Source organism: Pteronotus mesoamericanus, unplaced genomic scaffold, assembly GCF_021234165.1.
Source record: "Pteronotus mesoamericanus isolate MK-2021 breed Mesoamerican mustached bat unplaced genomic scaffold, CSHL_Meso_final contig_181, whole genome shotgun sequence".
Lineage (NCBI taxonomy): Eukaryota > Metazoa > Chordata > Mammalia > Chiroptera > Mormoopidae > Pteronotus > Pteronotus mesoamericanus.
Window position 1 is genome coordinate 4,069,785 of NW_026555077.1, and position 12,003 is coordinate 4,081,787.

Consider the following 12,003-nt stretch of genomic DNA (forward strand, 5'->3'; position numbering starts at 1 on the left):
TGAAAGATAACTTACTGCACAGGATATTGCCCCACAGCAAAGAATTATCTTATCTGAAGTGTCAGTAGTGCTGAGATTGAGAAATCCTAATGTAGAGAAAGTGCAATTATTTTGCCCATCAAAGCATAAGCTTCTTGAGTTCAGAACCTAAGTCATAGCTAATGATGTTCAATAATTAAGACAGCATTCTGTGACTAGATAGGATCTATCTATGTAATTCAGTTTTCTTTAGAAGAGTAACCATGTCACTTTCCTCAGTTCCTTCCCTAAAATTATCCAAAGGGAAAAGTTCCCCCTTACCAAGAAATTGGTTGAAAAATGTTTCACTATATGTTTCCAGAAACGAGAGAGCATGCTCAGAAGCAGCAGTGCAGACAAATGAAGGATGCTAAAAGCCAAAAATGTTGAGACTGGTGTAAATAAGGAGAGTTTGACAGAGGATGAATCCCTGTGGACTTGTGATGGCCTTTAGATATCAAGGAATGGGGGTAAACATCAAGGGGCAAGGTAGCTTATATTTTATTTTTAATAAACTGGATGAAAGATTATATTTTAAATGTTATGCCTTCAAGCATGTGCTACATCAAGGTGTTGACAGCATCATTTTTCCAAGAGATGAGCAAGTAAATTTAAGTAGTTTCCAAGTGGTAAGTATCTTGATTACTGAGGAGCAGTGGGATGCAAAACTTGGCCGGTGGAAATAAATGATTGATAGCTTCCTCTCACACTCCTGCATTTATTTTTTCTACTGCATGGCTCATTATTCTGCTGCATTAATTTAAACTTTCCTATTGTACTGAATTAAGGTCTTAAATTCTCTTATCGCCCCTATGGGACTCTTGATTGTTTATTTGTAGATGACAATAATTGTTTTTATCGATCCCCAAATGTGGAAGGTATAAAAAGGGCTATGGCTGATGGCCAGCTGGTACATACTTTGTGCTGCATGTGTGAGTGACAAATTACAAGACAATATTTGGCCCCAGAGGACACCCTTTTAGAATTTTTTAAGGCACCTGATAATTATTACTGGGTCTCTTCAAGTTTAAAAGCATAAACAATTTCACGTACATCAGCACCAGTCATTTTGTTGTTGTTTTTATTGAACCTCAAAAAGTCTGCTTGGGTATAATTTATACTTCCTCATTTCTAGTTTGCCTACACAGCAGGACAGTTGGAGGGCAGTTCAGCTACAAGAACTCCCAGAGCCAGTGCCATCCAGGCCAGTGGGTCCACCTAGGAACCCAGATCACCAGGACATCTATTCAGTAGAATTCCTGAATTTATCTACCAACTGCCATTATTCCACCACAAGCACCATTATATGGACATTGGCTCACACAATTTCTTATCCCAAATATATCAGAGGCACCAGGGAAAGAAAATGCAACTGTCTAATTAAGTGCTGTTTGTAGGACAGGGCACTTGGGCAGAAAGAGCCTCCCTGGCTGAATCCCATGCAACACAGCTCACTTAAAGAGCTGCGGGGCTAATTATCATGTTCTGTCTACCCCCACACAAAACAAATCAGATTAGGCTTAAACATAAACAAGTATCAGAAGTATGGTAAACATTTTCTTATTATGTGGTGAAATGTAAAGACCTTTGACTATATGCTAAACTCCGAAATCCCTGACCTCCTTTTCCTATGGTAAAGGGGAGATAGATATGCAGAGGAGCCACTTTGGGAGTTGTGCTCTACCCCTTGAGGGTTCTGCTCTGAAAATCCAAGCTGAACTATCAGAAATGACTATCTGGGGTGGACCAGAATGAGCCAGAAGAGCTCGTTCTGCAAAATAGTGGTCCATGTGTCACACAAAGATCCTCTTTTTATCCTGGGGGCTATAATATCATCTTGGTCCTTGACAGCAACTCCTAGGGGAAAAAAAAAACACATAAGAATAAAACCAATTTTTGTCTAATTTAAATTTATTTTATTTCTCATACAAAGTAAGAGAAATACCCTCATACCCTCAATATTATGGTCCAGTTTTGTTGTTGGTGTTGAAGAGCGATTTTAGCACCTTCTGTGAGCAGAAGTGCAAAGGAGGTAAACATAGATCTCCCTCCAAAAGTTCAATGACAACTGCCACTGCCTTTGGCAGGTAAAAACTTTATATAAAAATATACACCCCAGGTATTTAGTGGCATGCCCATCACACAAATGAGCATTAAATGTGGTCTGACTGATGTTCTTGTTCATTATACATACAAAATGCTTGTAGCATAGTATATGCTTAAAGGTTAAAACAGATCAACTATTGAAGGTGACAATCACCTTCAATAATTTGATTCCAAAATTGGAAGAAACCTTAGATATGAGATCAGCCACTTTGTTTTTGTGACAAAGAAACTAAGATGATCAAAAGAGGCTAAACACGTTTTCCAAATGTGCATTCAAGTAGCAGGAGAGCCGGAATGTGAAACCAGGTAGCTTCACTCTGTTCTCTAGTGCACTGGGTAACAACTCAGAAGGAACACATGGGCTTGTGCTTTGTTGCACTATATTGTGATCAATTGTTTCAATGTCTGTGCCTCCCACACTAGGCCATATGTTCTTTAAGGAAATATTCATTGCCAGCTTCTAATATAGTTAGTGGCACATGATAGGATTCTAATAAATGTTTGTTGAAAAAGATAAATGAATGGGTGAATAAGTGAGACCTGGTTTTTCTCATTGTATACAAACAAATGGTGTAAATTTTAGTGATCTTTACCAGTGCTTGGTCAATCAGGTGTTGAAGATGGAGAGAATAATAGACAAATATTACAGTAAAAGTCATACAAGAAGGCAAGAAGAGGAAAAAGGGGTATAAAATTCAGTAGGAATAGTAACCAGAAAAATTCACTACATAGACAAACTTTCTAGTTTCAGTTTGAGAGATTCTTGTTAAGACTCTTGCCTCTTCTGATCTCTCCCAAATTTCAAATAACGACTTTTTAAGCAGGTGGCACTTGAAGCAGTCCACATTATCGCTGCTCCTCCTCGGACTCCGGAAGGCACGATGGACTGTAGGTTCAGCTGTGTAAGCAAAGTTGCCCTTATGAGCATCTCACCTCCCCGTGGTAGATCTTCCCATCCATTTGGCGCCCATTCTTAACCCATGCTGCTGCTGCTACTGTTCCTGTTACAGAGGAAAGTGCATGTAATTCATTGGGATCCTGTTTCTGGAATATTTTCCATGTAGAAGACATGTCAAGACATACTAAAGGGAGTATTTACATTGTGGCATTTCAAATTCTGTGACAAATAAGCAGAGGAAATATATATAAATATATATATAAATAGTACAAAATAGTTTATATATAGTATATGTAATATATAGTAAATATAAACTAGTATAGATAGTTATATATATAACTATATATACACATAAATAGTTTTTTATATATATATATATATATATAAAACTCAAGTTGACTGTGCTTGAGTGTGGTTGGCAGGATAATAATATGGGTGTAATAATTTACAGTTTTAATTTGAACAAACCTAAAATGTCATGTGGTGTGTTTGAGTGTGATATTGTTATGCTATGGAATTACATGCTTATGATTTTGTGATAAAAGAATTTGTAATAAAACAGGGGTGTTATTTGAGCCGGACCGTACGTGCACATAGGCACTCGTGGCCTGGGTTTATTTCCCCTTGCAAATCACCCAAAGCCATAAAAACAAAGGTTAACATATCCAGTTATTAACCTCTACTCTCAGCTTCTGTTGTTTCTGAAATGCTCGTATTCTGTAAATAATTTGATACTAAGCAGTGCCTGCTTGAAAAAAAAAAAGGAATGAGAGGATTCAGAGTCCTAATTATAGCACACTGAAGGCTTGGTGCTGGAGAAGTGCATCGACAATATTGGACTTCAGTGGGGAGCACTGCTGTCTGGAGTGGTGTACCCAGACAGCAGTTATCAGTAGAAGAGCTCGCTGTGTTCCAGTGTGCAAAGATGTCTAGATGTAGGAAATTTCATCTTTTTTAGAAGTGGTGCTACGCATATGCCAAGCAACCTGGGATGAGTCACATGCCACTGTGGGGAGAAACTTATGGAGACAGGCAATCATCTGTTTTAGGTGGATTGGGTCACCTTTGGCTACAGACAAGTATGAAGATGCTGCCTGTCATCAAACATTCCCTCGAATCATTTGGAACTTGGCAGACACCTCCAATCAGCACTACATCTCTCCCTTCAGTTATCACTCTTCCCATCTTTTCCTTGAATATACCAAACACACTTACATAACTGTAATTTTGCCCTTAGCGTTTCCTTTTTCTGAAATATTTTTCTCTCCCATTGTCCGTCGAGCAAGTAGCATCTGTCACATATCATTAAGAATAGATATCCAAACCTTCTGCCCACTGCCTCCTGATATCAGATTTGCCAAGGAAAACAATGCAAACATTAGATGAAACAACACTTTACTCACATAGAGAAGAAACAGAACAAGATCGGGATTAGTAGTGGGCATTGGTGCCCCATGGCCAGTAGGTCCTTTCCAGAAGCAAGTTCAGGGCCACTGGCCCACATGCAATCATTTTCTGCCACAGAATGAAAGACCCCAACCCCTATTTTCAGGGAACAGATATATAGCAGTGAGGTTGGCCAGGCACCATATGACATACACACATTTAAACAGAACAAAGAAGTGCACGTTAGGCTAAGTGAAATAAGTCAAAGAGAGAAAGACAAATGCCTTATGACTTTACTTACATGTGGAATCTAAAAAACAAAATAAATGAACAAACCAAACAGGAACAAACTTATAGATACAGAAAACAAACTGATGGTTGCCAGATGGGAGTGGGGCTGGGGGACTGGGTGAACAAGATGTAAGCATTAATAAGTACAAATTGCCAGTTACAAAATAGTCATGGGGATGTAAAGTACAGAATAGGGAATATAGCCAATGATGTGGAAATAGCTACAAGTACGTATGGTGTCAGGTGGGTATTAGACTTATTGGGGAGTATCCTTGTAAGTTATATAAATGTACAATCACTATATATACCTGAAATCAATATAATAGTAAATATCAACTGTAATTGAAAAAATAAAAAATGAAAGTCTGAAACAAGGTAAGATAGCCCCACACAAGGTGGCAAGTCTAACACAGGCTGTGAGAATTCCTCATCCTTTAGTAAGGAAGGGTTGGAGACCCATGACCATTCTCATTTGACAAAGAGGTGGTCAAAAGACTACATGTATGAGCTTGACTTTCCCAGTGTAGTCCATGTGGCTTCTTCCCATTTCCCTAACCCCCACTTCCCCTTTGTCAGAGCTTTGTTCCCATTATCAAAAAAGCCTTCCATGGCCAACCTTTATAACACAGCCATCTCCAAATCCAATCCTCTGGTCTCCATGAAAACAAAAGCTTTGGTTGTTTTGACAACAGTTGTATCTCAGCATCTCCTACGGAGATGGGCACATAGTAGGTGTTCAATAGAAATATGTTGAAGAAATTGGTAAGACAGGTCTTACAAAGGAAAAGTCTTGTCTCATGATGCCTGGAAAGTGGTGAAGGGGAACTTCTCAGATGCTTTCATAGACCAAGTCATTCACTTACATTGCATCAAATTTACACATAGAAACCCAACAAGCCTTAGAGAAAGTGATACGTCCAGGGTAGCAGATAGCACTATTATCATTCAGTTCCCATCAGGACTCCAAGCAACTTGTAGAAAACCTGTCTTCTAATATGGAACACTAATTTGTGTCATACGGAAAATCAAACAAGTTATTTTTCACCTGAAGGGAGCAGGATTATTTGACTTCAAAAATTTGCCATATGGCTTCTCTACCATACAACATAGCTCCTAGTAAGAGTGAGAGCATACCATAAATTATTCAGAGATAATTCAAAATAAGTGTGAATCTTTGACATATTGTCAAGTTTTTTAGTGCTTTTTCCCGATAACGATTGCTATGTTTTGACAAAAAGTGGCTTGTTTCTCACCACACTTTATTGTTGTTCTGTGCATGTTGTCTGTGGTGTTTTGTTTTGTTTGTTGTTTTTGTTCCCTCACAGAGTCCAGTCTGGCTCTTACCTCAGCACTGGGTGGTTCACGTTCATTCTGGCTATGGATGCCTGTTATGGCATTCACGTCTACGGGATGATAAATGACACCTATTGCAAGTAAGATCACAGGAAATTATTTTTATGCATCTCCAATTCAGATATCTTGTCAAAATATCACAATTCACTTTACTACAATAAATCTGAAAAAAACAGAAAAAGCAACAATTATTTCCTGGTGTTCTTTGCTGACATGATATTTCATTGTCGGTGTATCAAGTTGTGACTTTTAGGGGTGATAAAAAGAAAAATATTTACCGCAGTCAAATGTCAAATGTCAGAAGAAAAATTTTTCCCTTAATCAGTGGCATATCAGGGACTTGTGGCTTAGAAATACAGACAACTATAGTGGTTATTTAATTTGTAAAGCAAGTTTGTCATCTCTGCTGTGCTAATGACTTGATAGATGGCTATCTACTCAGTGGTTATATTTGATCATGAAGGACAAAATGTCCTAGGGCCTCAGAGAAGCTGATAGCTTAACAAGAATTTCTGGAAATAAGTGAGTAATCTGCCAGATTTAAAATGGGTGCCTTTATCCACATATATCCCTGCTAGTGGGATAGTTTCTAATTAGATAATAGAATAAACCTTCCATGCTTCATCAACATAATGAAATATACTTCTTACCAACAATTGACAAAATAGAATTCAAAGAATGTTTTAATCATATTTTCAAAATGGTAATTAAACCACAATCTTCATGATCAAATATTTCTACCCTAACTATAAGTATATTAAAACACAGATGAACCAACTTTCTTAACTCTGAAAAATCACAAGACTTCTTTAAGCTCTGTAAGAGCACTGGGTTATCCAGTTTGTTCCATTATGCGCCATTTCCTCCTTCAAAGGAGAGCTATACATTCGAATGTAATTGGTGTGATATATAAATTTTATTTGATTTATTAAAACACTAAGGACTTGGTACATCTTCCTAAAAGCTTTTATACATAATAGTTTTAACTGAGTTCATGGACTAGAATCATGCATAGGTTTGCAAGTAAATGCATTTACTCGGCACATAATGGATTCTTACAAATGAATGTTTCATTCTTCATCTCAATCTTTCTCTCCTTTTTTTTTCTTTTCTAGGACAGAGGGGTATAGAAAAGTCCCTTACCATTACTATGAACAAGGAAGAGATGAATGTGATGAATATTTTCTTCATGAACATGCCCCATATGGAGGCCATAGGTTTATCACTGAAAAGAAAGTGTTTGCTAAATGGGCCAAGAAACACAGGATAATATTTACACACCCAAACTGGACAGTGTCTTGATATTGGTTTTTCTGATCTTGCCATACAACTTGACATGATCGTGATACTGCAACTGCGATGCGAAAGATGCTATGATGATGATAAAGACAGCAACAATGATGATCAAGATTCTGTACATTCTCAGATGATGACTCTGCCAGTAATTTGGACTTGGGATTCTGTGGTGGGTGGTTGTGCTCATTACATTATTTCTGAAGGTTCAACATTATGTATTGTACTTTATAATTTAACTGGAAATGCAATTAAGGCCAGTAACATGACAGCAGTGACCCAAGAAATGAGAAGATTACCCTTCATATAGCTGCTCAGAACCCTTGAACAGAGAGTAAATTCTCGGAGCCTTGGGATTTGTCCTCATGAGGCAAGGCTATTTACTGTGTGGTCTCTTGAACCTGAGCAGATCCACCACCTTCAAGAATGTTTGATTGTCAAACACTGACCCAGGAAATACTATCTGGGTACAAGTATTTTACCCCAGTCACTAGTTAGGCTGAGCGCAGGGAAGGCATCTCTTCCCGACTTACCATCTTCCTACAGTACTTTCTACAGCTAATGCTTCAGGCCATTTTCTAATTAACAATGAAGATATCATGGTTATCCTACCCATAGGATTACTTGACTATCTCAAACATTTAATTCAAAATTGGCCAAGTAGAAAATCTTGATGGATTTCCATTCTCACGATTCCATTCTTACTACCCCAAACCATATAACTAAACATGTTACTAGAATGATCTATATTAGTGTTAAGTTATTTTTGGTTAAGTCCTAAATATTTCAGGTGGCTATTTAACATGTAAGATTTCAGCACTGTAATAACATATACTGTGAAAATACTTCTTTAACAGAACCAAAAATTTACTAACTTTGCTTCAACATAAAAACAACACAAAATTGTATGCTTTTTAAACTCATGAAACAGAGAAAGCAAAGCATATTTTTACATCAATTTGTATCCTACCATACTTCATAATATATATTTGTATATTCAAATTTATATTTTATAAGTCCAAGGTGTGTCTCTCCATGTATTACATTATCATCATCAAATGCCAGCTGTTAGACATGGAGAGGAAATGATTCCTTGTATTAAATCTGACCAGGACTTTTGCCTTCTTGGGGTTTACTTTCCCCACAGTGAGTCAGTTGTTATACCATAATAACAACAGTAATAACGACCTTAATGTCCAAAGTGCTCTGCCATCTGGAGTCCTTTCATGTTTGCTGTCCCATGTGATGCCTATGACCACCCCACTGGTCCAGTGCTTATGCATTCTGACATCTCCTTAGCAGATGATCTGTAATTTGTTGATTGCTATGATATATCTCTCCCCCTTGCTAATATTTGTATAGGATAGTGTTTGTGTAGACTAGTTACCAATTGATTTCAGTGCCAAATACAATATATTATATCATAATTATTAAAAAATTATTATAAGGATGGTTTTAACCATGGACTAAAAACATAGATAATTTTGACATTTTTTTAATGGCTATTAAGTGGGGAAAAGATGAAGAAGCAGGAACAATAGGAGGGAAAAGCAGAGAAATATAGTTTCTTATTCCAGGCTTGAGATGACTCTGTTCATAACATTCTTATTGTTCAGTAAATACTAGAGAGTTGATTTGCTGAGAGGCCGAAAACACCTTTGCAAATGATCTGAAAGACAAAAACCAGGGTTAACTTACATAATGTTTTGGAGGCTGGAAGTAATGATGCATTTCACCTCAGGAGCACTTTGCAGGTCTCTCCCAGGGCTTCTCTCCCAGGGCTACGTCCCATGATTAGTTTTCATTATTGTGGGCCATGGGGCAAGAGCCTCTTGCTTGCTCTCTTCTGACATTTTGATTCCCCAGGACTCAAATCCACAAAAATGACCAAGTGCCAGTTCCACTGTTGAAACTGTTAGTGTTGTTATCCTTTAGTTCTTTCCTTATGTGATTTTTAGTTGTGTGTATATATTAGTTGTTTTGAGTTAATGATGGGTAGAAATGCCCACTCCAAGAAAAATAAACAGGTACAAATGTTAAAACTGTAATAAGACTGCTTTTCCCCGTGTGATATAGAAGTTCCATTTTTAAATAAAAAGAAACCCTTGATTATCAGAGTGCTTCAGGGAATGACATAATTTACTTAGTTTTCTGGTCAATGGAGGGGGCAACTCTATTTGTCTTAGCCTTTACTAATGAGAAACTTCTGAAAACTTCCTTGCTCTCCTGCCTCACTATAGTTTTCTCTGATGGAGGCTTTTGCAGGACCCTGTATCCCTCATTCTGTGGCAGGAAGTGTGTGTAAAATAGGCAGCAGTTTGTTTGTTTGTTTGTTTGTTTGTTTGTTTTTGGAGAGGTCACAAGGCATTCCTTTTCCTTCCCCCGTCCCTTACTTTGCTTTTTTTCTTAATGAATCTCTAATTCTACACCTTTTATTGTTGTTGTCTCTTTCTTTCCTAGAAGTGAGAAACAGAAAAACACATTACTCTCAATTTGGAGACCTCATTAGATGATTTCCAGTGTAATCAGTATTTTGATAGAATCGTAGGACTTATTTTTATCTGTATTCTTAATGTTCTCTTCTTCCATTTCCTGTTTTTCTTTACCCTCAGCTTCCTAATTTTAGTGAAAATACAAAGTCTAATTTCTCCCATGTTGAGGAGAAATCTGTCTAAGATTTGCTGATAAGGAAGAGCATGGTTAAGGAGCAATTAGGGAGAGTACTTGGTTGTGCAAATTTCTGGTCAATTCCACAGATGCTGGTCAAATGAAAGAGATTTCACCCAGCATCAAAACATTAGGAAATTTAACTGAACTCACCCAGCGCTGATGTGTATGTATTCCATGAGTTGATGAACATCTGTAAAAATAAAAATATCTCAGTACTATCCAAGGATTTAAGCAAATGGACTATGGAAACTGGCCACAATTGCTGAAATCAGCATTAAATCATACAAGCTAAAAATAATAAGCATTATTTTTAATTCTGCAGGATCCTAGAAAAAATAAGGAAACTTAAAAGCAGTTTTAGAATGGAAGTTTGAATTTTTTCTAAGTTAACCTAGTGATTAGTAATGATTTATAGTATTATCATAGTAATATGAATAAGAAACATTTTAGAATATATGGTTTTATATTGCTATCAAACCTATCAAAGAGAAAACAACATGGGGGAATGTTTGTATGTAGGTACAGAGAGTCCATTTGTATGAGTGTGTGTAAAGGCATATAAATAATCCTATATTTTTCACTGATGTGTATGAATCACAGAAAACTTATTTTAGACTTCATCTGAAATTTGTTGGGTTACATTTTGAATCCTGATGCAAAAAAAAAAAAATCAAAATTAAATGTACTACTTGCTAAGAGTATATAGAATCATATTCCATGGCCGGTCAGAAGAATAAAACTAGAGAAGCTGCTAAATCTAGAACTGAGAATACAGATGCCACAGTTGCCACAAATCAGACCTATAAGTATAGCAATCTGTATTACAGGCTCTGCCAACTTCAGCTCAGCTAAAGCCACACTGAAAAACATCACATCAAGCTTTATTCACACTGAAGTGAATGAACATTGGTCTCCCTATTCAAGTAAGCCTGTCTTTAGCGTAAGCAAACTCAGATTTGCATGATTTTTATTATATGGCTAGAGAACTGTGACCATTGTGGAAAAGAAAATTATATGAGGAGAATGCTCTTTGAGGATTTGGAATGAATCAGCCAATGTGAGAGCAAGACTCTGAATTGGGGACTTGGCTGACCTTTCCAAAAGTAAAAAGCTATCAGAAGAGAATCATTCAGTATTTCCTTAAAAAAACAAAACTAACAAAACAAAACATTAAAGTACTTCACCTGGTGATGCTAATTATAAGCTCAGTTTAATGTTAATAAGCAAGAAAATATCATCAGATGGCTTACTCTCTCTTTTTTTTTTTAACAATACACTCATCTGGGTATAATGTGGCATGTGAAATGCAAAGAACGAACTATGTTGTCCAGTGTCAGTCATTTGCATGTCTTAGCACAACAAATGATTTACAGTCCCAGGGCTGTGAGGGGGGAAACGCTCTTCTCTTTACCGTGTTTTTGAAAGGCAAGACTTGATCATTTAAATAGTACATGTAGATCTAATGGCTGAAGGAGCCAGTACTAGCCTTTGTAAGTAGTCTAGACTTTTAGAGCTACAAGGAGCTTTAGAGTCCAGTCAACGCAACCGTTCAATCTTCAAACTGAGGAAATAGACAAACAGAGGTGAAGTGACTTGCCCATGCTTCAAAAACAGACTAATGGCAGACTTATGTCTCCTTCTTTAGTATTTTTTTCATTATTACATTTTTTTTTTTTTAGCACAGAATAGTAGCTGGAAAAATGCATAAGTAACTTTACTGGGAGAGTCTATTCCTGGAAACCGAGGGCTCCAGTTAGTGTTGATACTACTCATGATCAGACAAATCACCACACTGAAGTGTAGAAATATTCACATAATTGAAGGAACCCAACTCAGTGCTTGTCAATATTCTCTATTATCTACATTTGTTGCTACCCCTAAGCCACATTGTGTTATCATGAAATTCTTGGACTAGTTCAAACAATGTAAGAATGAGTTTTAGATTTTTGGTTATTGAGGATGATGAAGTCATTGATACTCCTAAGAGC

General features: G+C 37.0%; 1 protein-coding gene across 1 annotated transcript in view; it reads left to right on the forward strand.

Moving 5' to 3' along the window:
* The window catches only part of ST6GALNAC3 (ST6 N-acetylgalactosaminide alpha-2,6-sialyltransferase 3), a 280,035-nt gene extending 272,496 nt beyond the window's left edge, over nucleotides 1-7,539 (forward strand). The window contains exons 4-5 of the mRNA XM_054566841.1: nucleotides 6,025-6,132; nucleotides 7,168-7,539. Coding sequence (XP_054422816.1) covers nucleotides 6,025-6,132; nucleotides 7,168-7,354 — 295 coding nt within the window. The 3' untranslated portion in view covers nucleotides 7,355-7,539. The remainder of the gene's footprint in view (nucleotides 1-6,024; nucleotides 6,133-7,167) is intronic.
* The last annotated feature ends 4,464 nt before the right edge of the window (nucleotides 7,540-12,003 follow it).